We start from the raw sequence: 16,376 nt of genomic DNA on the forward strand, positions 1-16,376 counted from the left end.
TTAGAATCCACTCTCCAGTATTAGTACCTCCCTTGTAAATATCGTAACTGGTTTTATTCCCTCAGAAGTCATTTGATAAATTCCAACCCAATATATCATTTACTCCATGCTATTCCCAAACAGCTAAATTTTAATGGAGGAAAAATGGTACAATCATGCTGCATATAGACTTATTTTTTCAAAATTACAAACAATTATTTTATATGGCCAACCAATTCATTAATATATTTCATAATTAAGTTTATTTTCCCAGCTCTAACATCCCTGTCCTCTCCAGTCTACTCCCCCAGAATTGATATAGCTTCCCATTTAACAGAGAAAATATATAAAAATCAGAGAATTCTTTCTATCACCAATTCCACTAACTTCCCTGAATCTCTAAACATATCCTCTAGTACCTAGGGCAACTTCCCAAGCTATTTTTTTTCTTAAAGACTTCATTCCCATAATTATCTTTCTTATGAACCACCACTTCATGCAGGTATCTGCTTAAATGTCATCTTACATTCCTTCCTTGAATATCCTACCTAAAATATTTCCCCTTCCCCCATCATTTTTTTCTTGTTCCTCTGTATTATTTTTCTTCCCAGAATCCATCACCACCAGATATGCTTTCTATTTGCTTTATGTTCACTGCTTTTATTTCAGTGATAGTGCTGTGTGAACAGAGATGCTGCCTTTCTATGTTCCTTTCTGTATCAGGGATTCTGTTTTTCTATGTTCCTTTCTGTATCTGGAACATAATATAATGTGAGCCAAGGCAGTAAAGTCCATGAGACTTTTTTTTTTTTGTCGGTCATGGGGCTTGAACTCTGGGCTTGGGAGCTATCCCTGTGCTCTTCAGCTCAAGGCGAGTGCTCTACCGCTTAAACCACAGTGCCACTTCTGGTTTTCTAGTGGTTTATTGGAGATAAGAGTCTCACGGTTGTTCTTGCCACGGCTAGCTTTAAACTTTGATCCTCAGATCTCAGCCTCCTGAGTAGCTAGGCTTACAGGCGTGAGCCACCAGCACCCAGTTTCCATGAGACTTTTTTTTTTAATTTTATTTTATTTTATTTGTGAACATACTGTACAGAGGGGTTACAATTGCATGGGCAGGATAATGCGTACATTTCTTACCAAGCATTGCAGCCTCCTCCTTTGTTTACCCTTCCCATCCCTTCCCAGCCTCCCCCCTCCCCCCCATCCATGAGACTTTTATCTCCACCAAACTCCAAAAAAATTGTCAGAAGTGGAGCTGTGACTCAGGTGGTAGAGTACTAGCCTGGAGTGCAAAAGATCGGGACCAGTGCCCATGCCCAGAATTCAAGTGGGTGGAAACCAGCAGGTGGGGGAAGGACAAGAAAGGAGGAGAAAGGAGGTTGAAGGGGGTGATATGATCAAAATACTTCATATACAAATATGAAAACATTTTCCTTCTGCTATGCCCTCTCAGTCTTGGACTTCCCAGCTTCTAGAATTGTGAGCCAAATAAATTTTCATTATAAATTACCTAGTCTGTGGAATTCTGCTCTAGTAGCATATAATGGACTAAGGCAAGAGGTATGCCAGCAGAGTGAAAGAAGCAACTAATACTGCCTGAGGAAATCAGGGAAGTCTGCAGAGGGAAGATAATATCTAAGTTTGATTAGAAACACTCCAAATAAAGAAGAAACAGAAAAACACACAAGAAAGAGTGAACCACATGTAGAAGAGGAAAGAAGAATAAAATAAAATCATACAGTAGTCAACTGAACCTGCCTTAGAACAAATCAATAAGCCCAATCTTATCTAAAAGATAGTTAGGTCTGAGAATAAGATTTAGATCAGATCCTTATAACCGAGACACCAACTTTTAGAAGATGAAAATGATTAGAATGAAAAATATTATGTTATTTACAAGGAAACAGATGGATCTAGAACAAATCATGTTAAGTGAGGTAAGCCAAGCTCAGAGTCATAAATTGCTCATGTTTTCTCTCATATGAGAAAGGTAGATATAAAATGCAACTGTACATGATAACTTATACAGGACTCTAGGAATTCACACAAAGTCAGACTAAAGGAGGACATTGTTAGGGGAGGAATCCAAAGGTATAATTCCTGTGAACATTTAAAATACTGTTTTCTGAAACAAATTTCAGGAAATGGAAACGGGTTTTCTTTTGGTTGTTGGTTATTTTTTTGTTTTTGTTGTTATTTATTTTGTCTTTTCAGTGGTGGGGGAGGACACAGAAATAGAGGGAAAGAAGAGTGAAATATAGTCATGGCATTCAATATACACTATGAGGAAAATGAACTATGCAACTTGTAGGTAGGATGGAAGGGGGGAAAATAGGGAAAAAGTAAAGGAAGGGGTGACATTATCAAAAAGAATTGCATTCATTATCTAGCTTATGAAATGGTAAATCCTCTAGTATGATACCTTAGTAATAATAAAATTATATTTTAAAATTCCAAAAATAGCAAAAGGAAAAAGGAAAGTTTTAGCTAAAAAAAAACCTCAATTTCACATATAGATATACTGAATAAATCTCCTAGAATCTCAAAAATGATTATGATATGAAATTCTGTATACAGAATTAGACTGTATGCTAATAGAATTTTCTTTTTCCCCCTCAGGTCTCCTATAGCCTTTCTAGGATCTTTAAGTAAGGGAAAAATATGAGAAGAGAAGCATATTAGTGATCTTTTTTCCTGCACTTACATACTCACACTCTTTCATTCTTTGCTATATGCAGGGTTCACTGCTAATGATAAAGGAAAGGAGATAGTGATAAACGAGATATAGTCTGTCAAGCTTACACTTTAGCAAGGCAGACAAGAAATAGATCAGAAATAAATAACTACGTCGCATAAGCCAAAGTTGCTTATTCTTCAAAATAAAGTTTATAACTATGCCTATCCTCTACATTGTCTATGTCCAATATTTCTGGGAACAATGACAGAGTAGAGTACTTATAACAGAAATCATACTGCCCATAAAGTAAAAAAATATATATTTGGACTTCACAGAAAACTCTGAAAGACATTTTTAATTAATTAAAATTGTGATAAATGACTAAGCAGCAACTAGTTGGTATGAAGCAGTGAAGAGATCCCTTTGAAGAAGTGAGAGATATGGAAGGTAAAGGAAAAGCCCTCAAGACAAGGCTAGAAGGAATAGCAGTAAATGAAAGATCTGAGGAATGTAGGAGCACAGTGCATTCTAGGAACTGACAGAAGATTGGTATGGGTTGAATAAAGAGTTTAATCAAGGTATGTTGTGAACTAAGACATACATTAGAAAATGCTGGAAATTTATAGGTCTGATTTTGCATCTTTTATCTACAGGACAATAAGAAACTATTAAATACAGATATTGTGGAGTAATATACATAGATCTGTACATTCAAAGATTTGTGAGAAAGGAATGAGGAGGTGGGCAACATCAGATGTAAGTACATTAAAGAGTTGAGTGCTGTGTGCTAGTAGCTAATGTCGTAAGACTATATACTCAAAACGATCATCATTTGATCACAGGCAGGAAAGTCAGTGAGCTACTTACCTCCAATTAACCAACAAAAAGACAAGTAGAACTGTGGCTCAAGAGGTAGAGTGCTAGCCTTGAGGAAAAAAGCTCAGAGATAGCACCCTTGCCCTGAGTTCAAGCCCCAGGACTCACATGAACACACAAAAAAGGAGTTAATAGCTTGTACTGTGTGGATGGAAAAAAGTGAGAAATATATAGGAAGCTCAATTGGCAAAACTTGGTGAGAAGGCAGGAAAAACTGAAGATAACTTACAAAGAATATTCTTATTACATGGTTGGTATAACTAGTTGAACAGAGTAGACAGAAAAGTGGAAGAAAGGGGAAGAAACATGTGAGTAGAAAATTAGCTTAGCTGTAAAGTATCTAAAACCAAAATGGAGACACCACTAAGAACTGATACACATCAGTTGTATAATAGAAAGATGAGGATCATTTTATTGGTGAAGTTTTGATGAACAAAATTTTGGTTAACTGAACATAAATAGTACAGCCTATATCTATTTACTTTATGTCTGGAGTAAAAGGACATAGAACTAGGGACTATTCATAAATAAAAAGGGAAAGCAGAAAAAAAAACTTATAAGACCAAAAGCCATAAAAAGAAAATGTATATGGCTTTAGCATTTTGCCTATTTTGCTAATATGTTTAAATGACCTGAGCAAGTAAGGTAAAAGCAAATAGGAATATTTTCTTTCTACAAAGGCAGAAGTATAGATTCTAGCTAAAAAAAATGCTGCTAGCACTATGATCCTTGAATAATGTTCTAACTCATTTATATTAATATTCTACCCACATTAATCCTCAAAGTTTCAAAAGAAAAGGTGATTTTATAATGGAAAGAATCTAGAAGTCGGGCGCCGGTGGCTCATGCCTGTAATCCTAGTTACTCAGGAGGCTGAGATCTGAGGATCGCGGTTCAAAGCCAGTCCAGCGAGGAAAGTCAGTGAAACTCTTATCTCCAATAAACCACCAGAAAACCGGAAGTGGCACTGTAGCTCAAGTGGTAGAGTGCTCGCCTTGAGCTGAAGAGCTAAGGGATAGCACCCAAGCCCAGAGTTCAAGCCCCACGACCGACCAAAAAAAAAAAAGAATCTAGAAAGTGAACTTATTTGTATCTTTGAAAACACTGAAAAACTTAAAGACTATGTGACAGTCTCACAATAACCAGAAATTAAACTTAAACAAAAGAATTCTCAGAACTTACTTTTCAAGCTCTTCCTGAGAATGGGCAAATGTACAATTTGTTCCTCGTGGACAACCTCCTTGCTGTCGCAAATCTCGGCACATGCTAGTCTTATATTTGCTATTTGGCTGAGGCTACAAACAAAAATATTCAATGTGTGTGAAATGCAAAGAATATAGTTATTCATTCTAGGAATGTCAGAACTTATAATAATCCCCTTAATTTTTTTTCACATTAGACAAGTGATTCTTATGCTAAAACAAATACCATTCCATTTTTTCTTGCTGAGTTTTGTAGTCGAACAGGTAGTATTTTAGAAACCATAAAAACTAGTTTATCTTTCAGATAAAGCAATTCTAGAAAAGGTTAAGATTTTTTTCTCTCTAAATTACTGCTATCTTAAAGTTATGGTAAAATCAAGTAAGTTAAAAAACATTTAAAAAAAATCAATAAGCTTTGCTCACTTAACCTTTTCCAGAAAATGTAAGATATAATTTCCTTGAAAGTGAAACTTAACACTTCATTAGTTAACATGGAAGCAAAATTCTATCCATAGGTGTAGGAATAATTTTATATTTTGCTACACTGAGACAAAAGATAAATTCATCACAGGGCTGGGAAGGTGGCTCAGTGGTACAGTGCTTATCTTTCATGCATGAGCATGGTTTGATTCCTCAGTAACACATAAGAAAAGGCTGGAAGTGGTGCTGTGGCTCAAGTGGTAGAGCGCTAGCCTTGAGCTGAAGAGCTGAGAGACAGGGCCCAGGCCCACAGTTCAAGCCCCACAACCAACAACAACAACAAAAAAAATCACAACAATTATAATTTGCATCAAAGATGTCATTATTGTTTTTGTGATCTCAGTAATATGAAAACATTTAATATTCAGTTGATAGATGAATATTGTAATGTCTTCTAATCAAATAAAGATAGAAGAGTAAAAAGATAATAGAGCAGGTCAACTTTGTCAGTTACTGTTGTCATAACCTTGGGTGTGTTATTTAACTTTTATTTTTTTTTGTCGGTCATGGGGCTTGAACTCTGGGCCTAGATGCTATCCCTCAGCTCTTCAGTTCAAGGTTAGTGCTCTACCACTTGAGTCACAGCGCCACTTCTGGTTTTCTGAGTGGTTTATTGGAGATAAAGCATCTCACAGACTTTCCTGTCTATGCATGCTGGCACAGTGATCCTCAAATCTCAGCCTCCTGAGTAACTAGGATTACAGGCATGAGCCACCAGCGCCGTCTTTAACTTTTTTTTTTTTTTTTCGTCTTTAACTTCTTTAAGTTGCAGCTTGAGAACAATTACCTTGCAGGTTATTCTAAGTATTAGAAATAAAATATGTAAAATACTACACATGGGAAGTGGCTCCTAACAACTGAATAAATAAAATTGATCATTAAAACACAGTATCCTTTTTTTTTTGTCGGTTGTGAGGCCTAAACTCTGGGCCTGGGAGCTGTCCCTCAGCTCTTTAGCTCAAGCCACAGCGCCACTTCCAGCTTTTTCTGTTTATGTGGTACTGAGGAATCAAACCCAGGGCGTCATGCATGCAAGGCAAGCACTACCACTGAGCCACCTTCCCAGCCCCCAAAACACAGTATCCTATTTTGACTTTCTCTCAAGTGCACTGAAAATATAATAAGAATTCAAATTCCATACATTTTATAAAGAAAAATGCACTCTGGAGATAGTAATAGGAAAAAAAAAATCTCCCAAGTTTTCTACAGTAAAAAGAAAGAACTGGATAAAGTGGAAAAAAATGATGAATAATGCTTGGTCCAAATAGGTTTGTAATTCAGCAAATTCATATCCAAGACTGTCTAAATTCTCTATGTAGTACAAAATGGTAATGCTACACTATAAATGGAATTACTCCCTAAAGATCAGAGACAATCATAAAAAGGGGCTGGGGATAAGAAGGCAAGAGGTGTAACTCAGTTTGAGACCTAGCCTAGCATGCTTAAAGCTTTGTTTCTAAAATCATTATCTTTGAGTAGTTGTACAAAGAAATTGCCATTTAACAAAGTTTATAAATACAATGCATCTTGATCAATGTCACCCCTTTCAACATTCTCACGCATCTTTCCCAACCCACCCTCTAACCCTTACTTTCCTTAATTTTTTTAGGCTATACATTAAATCCTTGACTGCATTCTCCCCCTCTTCTCCTCATTCATCTGCCTTTTTCCCCTCTATCCCACCAAGTACTCAATTCCTGGTGTTTATTTTGCTGAACTTTGACTTTGCTTTAAAGCCTCAGTTTTGATCTCTAACATCACATGCACATAAAATAAACAAAAATAGTCTTATGACATATAAGAGTCACAAAACAGACTGTTGGGATGCTCAGCATAAAGCTCTGATAACAGCAACTGAGGTGCAATAAATAAACTTACCTGAGGTGTCTCATGGCCTTTTCTACTATAATTCTGTATGAAGTCTACAAGACCATGAACCACTGTTTTAACAGCTACCATTGCATTTTCTAGCTGCTCCCAAGTTGGTGAAACAGCATCTAAAATTAAGGGAGGGGAGCAGATAATGTGTTACCAGTAATTCTCTCTTGTTATTTACCTCAAAGATAGACAAAGTCTAAGTAATGGAGAACTTTTTTATATACCTGGATTAGGGTCTATGTTTGCTAGAAGCTCTAAATGAGGCCTCAGTCTATTTAAGTTAGCCGGGTCACCTGTTCGTTGCAAGACAATTGTCAATTCCTGGACACTTTTTGCAAATGACTCTGGAGATTGCAGCTAACAAACAGAAGAGAGAATGGTTATTTTACTCTGGTTGTTATGACAACCTATATTCATATGCTTCCCATCAATCAGTTAATATGTCTTCAAGTGTCTTCAGATTTCATAATTGGAGTTTCAATGATGAATTCAATTTTCATCTCAGAATCTGCCCTATGAAATTCATCATTAGACACTTAGAAAACAGTAACTTTCTGAGGTCAGACTGTAGGCAAATTTGAGGTTCTGTAAGCCTAGCTACATTCATGCTAATATCTTGTATTTGTTTCCCTACTACTTTCTATTATTCTATTTTCTTTCTTTTTTTGGGGGGGGGTCCAGTTGTGGGGCCTGAACTCTTGGTCTGGGTGCTGTCCCTCAGCTCTTCAGCTCAAGGCTAGCACTCTACCACTTGAGCCACAGCGCCACTTCCGGCTTTTTTATTTCTGCTTATGTGGTGCTGAGGAATCAAACCCAGGGCCTTAAGCATGCAAGGTGAGCGCTCTACCACTGAGCCACCTTCCCAGCCCCTCTATTTTCAAAGTTACAAAGTAATAAAAACAAAAATGTGTTGAAAGAGCTTGACTTTTAAAAACACAGATTTCTCCTTTTAGAACATATATATTACTTAACAATTGTTTTACTTTAAAGAGTTTCCAACTTTACAAGATGCAAAAGGAATACATATACAGTAGGATGGAATTCCTACACAGTACAATATTCTCTCACAATGCTGGGCACTAGCAGCAATCAACAGCTCTCAGCCACATGATCATGAGGTAAACAAAAAACACCCTCCAGTGTACAATGACAATAAGATATGATGCTGAGTAGCTTATATTTACTAGATGGATTTTCAAATTAATTGATTATACTTGGTTGTTAAGTAAAGGGACATCTGTATTCCAATACTCTTCAATATAAAAACAATGGCATAATATTTCTAATTTTACAAACCTTATCAATGATAGACTGCATGTGTGATTTATGAGCCAAGTCACCATACAGAAGCGAAGACCACTGCTCAGGTGAAATACGGAGTCCTGCTTCCATAGCAATATGAACAATTTGGGCATCATGTTCTCTGCGCAATGCCTCATAACTCCGAAATTCCTCCTTTAGCTGCATTAGGGAAGAATCTTCATCCCTTTTGGTAACCTAAAAAATTAGAAGAAAATAAAAACTGATCTGAATTGTTCTGCTGTTTCTCTCCCCAACCAGCTAATTTACTTTCAAAGGGGAGTGATAAAGCATACTACATATAAAACACCACAAATTAAGACAGAAAGTAAGAAAATATCCTTACCACAAACCACTTTTTGAACAAAACAGAACTTATATAACTAAATATAGTGTTTGTCTTCAATTAATTCATCAGCAGGTGAAAGGAAAGAGACTCACAAGCAAAAACTTAAAGCACTACTTAAGGTAACAGAGGACAGGCAATTAAATCTAACTAGTTCACGCTGTGGCTCAAGTGGTAGAGCGCTAGCCTTGAGCTGAAGAGCTGAGGGTCAGTGCCCAGGCCCAGAGTTCAGGCCCCACGACCGGACCACCCCCCCCCAAAAAAAAAAGAAAAGAAAAAATTCATAGAGGGCCTTGTATATTATGGTACAAAATTTACATATTATCCTAAAGGGAATGAAAAGCTTCTCAGTACTTTTAAGTACTGAACCAATATGATCAGATGTATAATTTTTGCTTTTGTATTTTCCTGCCAGCCCTGGAGTGGTATCTGAATATCTTTGTGCTCAATACTAGCATTCTACCACTTGAGCCACAGGGCCACTTTCAGCCTTTTCTGAGTAGTTTATTGGAGATAAGAGTCTCACAGATTTTCTGCCCAGGCTAGCTTTGAACTGTGATCCTAAGATCTCAGCCATAGTAGCTAGGCCTGAGCCATCAGTGCCTAGCTCAGATTTATATTTTAAAAAACACCACATGGGTAGCAGTAAAGACAAAGATAAACAAGAAACCTAGCCAAGCCAGGTGTGGGTGGCTCATACTTGTAATCCTAGCTACTAAGGAGGCTGAAATATGAGGATTGTGGTTCAAAGCCAGCCTTGGTAAGTCTGTGAGACTCAGTCATGGGGCTTGAACTCCGGGCCCTGGAGCTGTCCCTGAGCTCTTCTGCTCAAAACCACCACTTTACCACAGTGCCACTTTTCTGGTAGTTAATTGGAGATAATATTGTCTCACTTTGGATTCAACTCCCCTGTTAAGACAAGCCCTCTACTACTTGAGCCACATCCTGATCCTATTAACACATTTAAACACAATGTAGGGCACTGAATGCTCCCTAGGTGGCAAAAACAAAAACAAAAAAAACAAAAAAAACACACCCAAAACGCTATCATTTATGAAGCTTTGAGAGACACAAAGACACAGCATTAGTTTATGAGAAATCCTGGATTCAAAGACCACCTAATTAAAAAGTATATGTCAATGTTCAAGTCTCGTTTCAGATAAAACTCAGTCAGAATTCCTGGGGATAGAACTTAAGGATCCTTTATTTTTAAATTGCCATTCGTGTGGCCGGAACTCTGGGCCTGGGCACTCTCCCTCAGCTCTTCAGCTTAAGGCTAGTGCTCTACCACTTGAGACACAGTGGCACTTCCCACTTTTTTTGTTTATGTGGTGCTGAGGAATCGAACCTAGGGCCTCATGCATGCAAGCACTCTACCACTGAGCCACCTTCCCAGCCCAAGTATACATACTTTTTAACAGTTCCACCAATGATTCTGTAATGTGTCTTCAGTTGCGAATCACTACACTAAATACTGACATTATTAATTTCCTTTTTTTCCTCACTCCATGATCAGGAGGCAAAGGTTTGATACTCTTTATAGGAAAATATCTACCACCATAAAAAATTCAATGCACTTAAAAATTGCATTTCTTAGACTGGGAGTATGGCTCAAGTAGTAGAGTACCTACCTAGTAAGAGGGATTCTGAGTTCAAAACCTTAATACCAAAATAAATAAATGAATAAAATACATTTCTCATTACAAATTAATAAAATTATGTGTTATATGTTATCTTGGTTAGACTAATCTTGATCTTCAAAGAAGGATCTTCTGTATGTACCCACAAAATTCAGGTCTCTAAGCTGATAAAGATGAGAAAGGTCCTGGGACAATAATGAGTTTGCTTAACTGAGGACTTTTGGTAGATAAGTCTGTATGATATTATTTTACTCATCCATACACTATGCTTTACAATTTTGAACTACAGACCAATGAGGATGAAATGAGAAATAAAATTGAAATAACTTTCTAAGCTAGTATTCTTCAGATAGCAGCTCATCAGTAGCAGTGATAGATATATGAGAACCATAAGCCACAAATCAGAATAATACCAATATAAAAAAGTCAAAATCTCAATTTTACAGAGTATGAACATGAACACCAAGGTTGTTACTTCAGTATACTAAATAATCTCTGTAACTTGTTGCTTCCCTAAAGACATGAAATCCAGCACTATGACTATCAGACAGAGTGGCCAAGTCTAGTTAGTTGAATTATATAAATTAATTTAAACCCTTTTACATCATCTGCCAAGAAAATCTTTTTTGCGTGTCTTTTTTGTTGTTGTTGTTGGTAGTGGGGCTTGAACCTGATCAGGGCTTGGGTGCTGTCTCTGAGCTCTTTTTGCCCAAGGCTATCACTCTACCACTTTGTGCCACAGTGCCACTTCTGGTTTTTGAGTAGTTAATTGGAGGTAAGAGTTTCATGGGAACTTTTCTGCCTGGGTTGGCTTCGAACCAGGATCCTCAGATCTCAGCCTCTTGAGCAGCTAGGATTACAGATGTGAGCCACTGGAGCCCAGTCAAAAAAATCTTTTTTATCTATACCGTTTTTATTCTTGGATCTAATGATCAAAATAAACTTAATATACTTTGGTTTCTACTTTGTTTTATTTTCACAGCAGGTAAAAGGTCTCTGTATTTTCAAGTCTAACCCTTTCTCCAGATTTACCTAATAACTTACATTCTTATAATATACTGAAACTATAAGGATACAAGCTGTTTTCTTATTCACAGTAAATTTAACTGCAAATGGTTTACTTGACAATGGTATTACAATTGAAAATATCTTGCCCTTTCTACCAAACCAAAAATCCACACTGAATACAGACTGACACAATCTCAACTTTACTTTCCTGTCATCCCTTTGAGGCCCTTCTCAGATTTCTCTATAGAAGAGATAAAAATAGTATTACAAAGCTCACCTACTCTTATGAAATTTACAGTGTAATTTTTGACTACCTTTTAGGATAACAGATGTAGATGAATAGGCTTCTTAGTTCACTTTTACAACGTTTCCTAGTAAAAGTCCAAAACTTATCAAAACTATTTGTTTTTTGTGGTCAGTTGTAGGGCTTAAATTCAGGGCCTGGCACTGTCCTTGAGTTTTTTGCTGAAGACTCTATCACGTTGAGCCACAGCTCCGCTTCCAGTTTTTCTGGTGGTCAATTAGAGATGAGAGTCTCAAAGACTTTCCTGATCAGGCTGGTTTTGAAGCACAGCGCTCAGATCTCAGCCTCCGGAGAAGCTTGGATTCCAGGCATGAGCCACCAGTGCCTGACTCAAAACTAATTCTGTTTTATATTACTGAAACCTATAGGTAACTGGAATCACAGATGGAATTAATGCAGAGGGAAAAAAAAGATTCCTACTTTTGTAAACATATATTTTATAAACATGCATTTCTGAAACCATTAGATAGTAATAAATACTAGGAAGCCTCTGTCTCCAGTACAGGCATGGACAGTTGCTTAATGCTTACCTTAAAACAAGAAGCTCGATACAGTAGTTGCACAACATGACCAATACTTGTTTTTGATGCCTGAGGAAATCTTGGTTCTAGTCTTTGCACAACAAAAAGTACCAGAACTTTCCTTGAGAGGGCAGAACCATCTTCTAATGCCAGCAACACCAACTTCAAGGCCTCTTCTTGCATAGCTAGAAATAGTAAAAAAAAAAAAAAAAAAAAGAGTTCGTTATTGTGCAGAGCATGCCTGTCAAAGGCATCTTTGAATATTGGTTTAAAATGATCAGTTACCTACAATCTGTATTAAATTAGCCAAAAAGCCAGTATCACACAAACCAAATGTAGTTTATCTAAAAAGTAATCAAGGACAGGTACTAGTGGCTCACACCTGTAATCCTAGCTACTTAGGAGGCTGAGATCTGAGGTTCACTGTTCAAAGCCAGCCTGGGCAGGAAAGTCTATGAGACTCTTATCTCCAATTAACCACCAGAAAATTGGAAACAGTGCTGTGGCTCAAGTGGTAGAGAGCTAACCTTGAGCTAAAGAGCTCAGGAACAGCATCCAGGTCCAGAGGTGAAGCCCCATGACCACCAAAAAAAAAAAAAGTAATCAAGCAAAAGAAAATATACTTTCTACTAAATATCCAAACAGAACTTTAGTAATATATGTTCTGTAGGTATATAATAATCAATTAGATAATGACAATGTTATAGGGAAAAAATAACTCACAAAACACAAAAATACTTAGATAATAACAGTATGCAAAGGACAACAGGCTTATGCATAAAATGGTTATTTTCAGAAAATATTTCACGTGTAATTTAAAAGTGATATTAGCCTCTGAATGCAATATATAAAGAAAGTATTAACAGCAAGCAAATCTAAATTAAAAAAAATTACAAAATAACTGGCTCTTGTTCAAGAACATCAATACCCAGAGAGCAAAGAGAGGCTAAGGAACGGTTCCAAACAAAGGAACACTGAAGATCAGATATGGTAGCACATGCCAGTAATTCTAGCACCTAGAAGACTGAAGTAGGAAGATTGTGGGTTTGAGGTCGGATCTGGGCTACATAGAGAACTTCTATCAAAAAACAAATAAGTAAAAAGAACACTAAAAAGTATCATGACAAATTTATAAATTGATTTTAGAATATATTTTATATTAGAAGTTGCCCTAAAATAATGTGAGGCAAAAGTTAGAATCTATAAATTATATTACTGTGTCTATGTCAAAGTTTTTAATTTGGCCAATATATTGTTACCACATAACAAAGTATCCTTGTTTATAGGAGACATACTGAAGTACTGGATGAGGGTAAAGTTCTTAAAATAATGCAAGTTGTCCTCAAATGGTTCAGAAAAGAGAGAATAATATGGCAAAATACTTAAAACTGGTGAAGGTAGGTAAACAAGGAAATTTTCTGCATCACTTCTGTAACTTTTCAGTCAAAATTTGCTAGCACTTCAATATGAAAGTCAAATATATGATTATCAATCAAAACAATTTTAGAGCTGAGAACTCATGCAGAATCTAGAAAAGTGAATAAGATAGCATAACTAGTTAGCAAAATTAGGGATAGAACCAAGGACTTTAAAAAGTTAAGATAAACATTCACATAAAATTAACTATTAACTATTTTATGTGGTATATGTATACAATGGAATTCTATGCCTCCATGACATTGCCCCATTTGTTAGGAAATGGAAAGACTTGGAAAAAATTATATTAAGTAAAGTAAGCCAGGTCCAAAGAAACATAGGTCCCATAGTTTCCCTTATTTGCAATAACTAGTATAAGTCGAGGACAAGCACAAAAGGTCAAAAGCTATGTGCATATGACAAGTGAAATGAACCCCAAGATAGGGACACACTTGTTTTTTCTTTCTTGCTATTGTTTTTAATATATCTAAAATGTATGTGATTTTTTTTGTTTCTCTTATATGTTCTTCCTCCACGGTATAACCCCTGTTTTCACCGTATTTGATGTCAGTGCCCTGCATCTTGTATATACATTTTTCTAATTTGGGGAGGGGAAGGGAAATAACAAAATGCTGAAACAAGGATACAGGTTGACCCACTGTAACAATGAGATGTACAAGACACTATGTAGAAAATGAACTTTACAACTTGGGAGGGGAGGAAGGAGTGTTGGGGAGGGAAGAGTGGGTAGGGGAAAAACAAAGGAGGAGGTAACAATGCTCTATAGGAAATGTACTCATTACCTTATTCTTGTAACTGTAACCCCTCTGTACACTATTTTTACAATTAAAAAAATCAACAATTTTAGCTGGGCACTAGTAGCTCATACCTGTTATCCCAGCTACTCAAGAGGCTAAGATCTGAGGATCACAGTTCAAAGCCACCCTGGTGGGAAACTCCACAAGACTTATCTCCAATTAACCACCAGAAAACTGGAAGTGGTACTGTGGCTAAAAGTGGTAGAGTGCTAGCCTTAAGCGAAAAAGCTTAGGGACAGTGCCTAGGCCCCAAGTTCAAACCCTATAACCAACAAAAATCCCCCCCCACAAAATATTTTAAAGAGTTCAGAATTGGGGATGCAGCTCAGTGGTAGAGTTCCATACCCAGCACTGGAAAATAGAAAAGTGCAAAATTTACTTCCTAATATATTCCTAATGTATATATCATCAACTGTATCTAGTTTAAAGGCATTTTTGTTACTACAAAGACAACTCCAGTCATCAAGCTGTCATTTCTTGCACCCTCTCTTTACCCAATCTTTTGGCAACCACTCATCTACTATCAGGTTTCCTTCACTTGAGATGGTATTTTCAAAGTTAATTCACAAGTATACTCATAGTCTTCCATTCCTTTTTACGTCAGAATCGTATTTTTTTTTTCCTGTGTCTGTAGTGGGGCTTGGACTTAAGGGCTTTCATTTTCACTTGCCTTTTGCAAACTGCTCAACCACTGGTACTTTACCAGTAATACACACCTTCACTTGGGCATTTTTGCTGGTCAAGTGGTGAGTCTTCTAGACTTTTCTGCTTGAATGGACTTCAAACCACAATAAATCTCATACTTTTAACTAGCTAGGATTACAACTATGCACCACCAGAGCCTGGCTGATGGCTAAATAATATTGTTTATGGATATATTTTATTAATCCACTTAAAAGTTGAATGACAGAACTGAGTTGATTCTTTTAACTTTATTCAATGAAACAAATGATCTGTATTTTCCAAGAATATCAACATCAAGGAAGACAAAAGTACAGCTAGAATGGAAAAAACGAACACTACAGGCTAAGTGTAGTTGTACATACCTGTAATCCTAGCACTAGAAGGTCTAGCTATAAACACCCAAACTCATCCTCCTGCCTCAGCCTTCTGAGAGCTGGAATTACAGATCTATGCTACTATGTCTGGCTTTTTTACATTTTAACTACCATATATAAGGTTGCCATAAACATTTGGGTCCACTACTCCTTTGGGTATGTGCCAATGAGTGAAACTGTGGGATTATGTGTAAGAAGTTACTATTGTTTCTCACTGTAGCTTATTTTTCAGCTTTTGTGGTGCTGTGGAGTGATGCCAGAGCATAGTACATATTAGGCAAAGACTCTATTGCTGAGCTGTGCCGCCAAACCCTCTTCAGTCTCTCACTGGGGATCTGATTTACACTTTCCTTATAACTAAAGACATTCATCATATGTTCATAGTTTTCTTGACCAGTGTATATCTTTTATAGAGGTAAAATCTTTTGTCCATTAAAAAGTAGAATAAAGAAGATCTGATATCTAATCTAGTGTTTCTCAAGGTAAGTAAACATGAGCAAATACCAAAAGGCAACATTAAATATACAAAGTAGAAATTTTGAAATAGTATTAGGTTTATCTTTATATTATGAAAAATTTTGAACATATACAAAAGTAGAATAACATGGATCCCTAACAGCTGTTGTTAGAAAGGTTTCATCTATTTCTTTTGATGTTGTTGTTGTTGTTGGTCGTGGGGCTTGAACTCTGGGCCTGGGCACTGTCCCTGAGCTCTTCAGCTCAAGGTGAGTACTCTACCACTTAAGCCACAACACCACTTCCAGTTTTCTGGTGGTTAATTGGAGATAAGAGTTTCATGGACTTTCCTGTCCAGGCTGGCTTTGAACTGCAATCCTCAGATCTCAACCTCCTGAGTAGCTAGGATTACAGG

General features: G+C 36.8%; 1 protein-coding gene across 1 annotated transcript in view; it reads right to left on the bottom strand.

Moving 5' to 3' along the window:
- The window catches only part of Rc3h2 (ring finger and CCCH-type domains 2), a 62,296-nt gene that overhangs the window by 26,326 nt on the left and 19,594 nt on the right, over positions 1–16,376 (bottom strand). Inside the window, exons 5-9 of the mRNA XM_013021379.1 lie at positions 12,223–12,398; positions 8,392–8,592; positions 7,320–7,452; positions 7,096–7,214; positions 4,718–4,830 (exon numbers count right to left, since the gene is read on the bottom strand). Of these exons, the coding sequence (XP_012876833.1) occupies positions 4,718–4,830; positions 7,096–7,214; positions 7,320–7,452; positions 8,392–8,592; positions 12,223–12,398 (742 nt within the window). The remainder of the gene's footprint in view (positions 1–4,717; positions 4,831–7,095; positions 7,215–7,319; positions 7,453–8,391; positions 8,593–12,222; positions 12,399–16,376) is intronic.

The sequence above is a fragment of the Dipodomys ordii genome, unplaced genomic scaffold, assembly GCF_000151885.1.
Source record: "Dipodomys ordii isolate 6190 unplaced genomic scaffold, Dord_2.0 Scaffold55, whole genome shotgun sequence".
NCBI lineage: Eukaryota > Metazoa > Chordata > Mammalia > Rodentia > Heteromyidae > Dipodomys > Dipodomys ordii.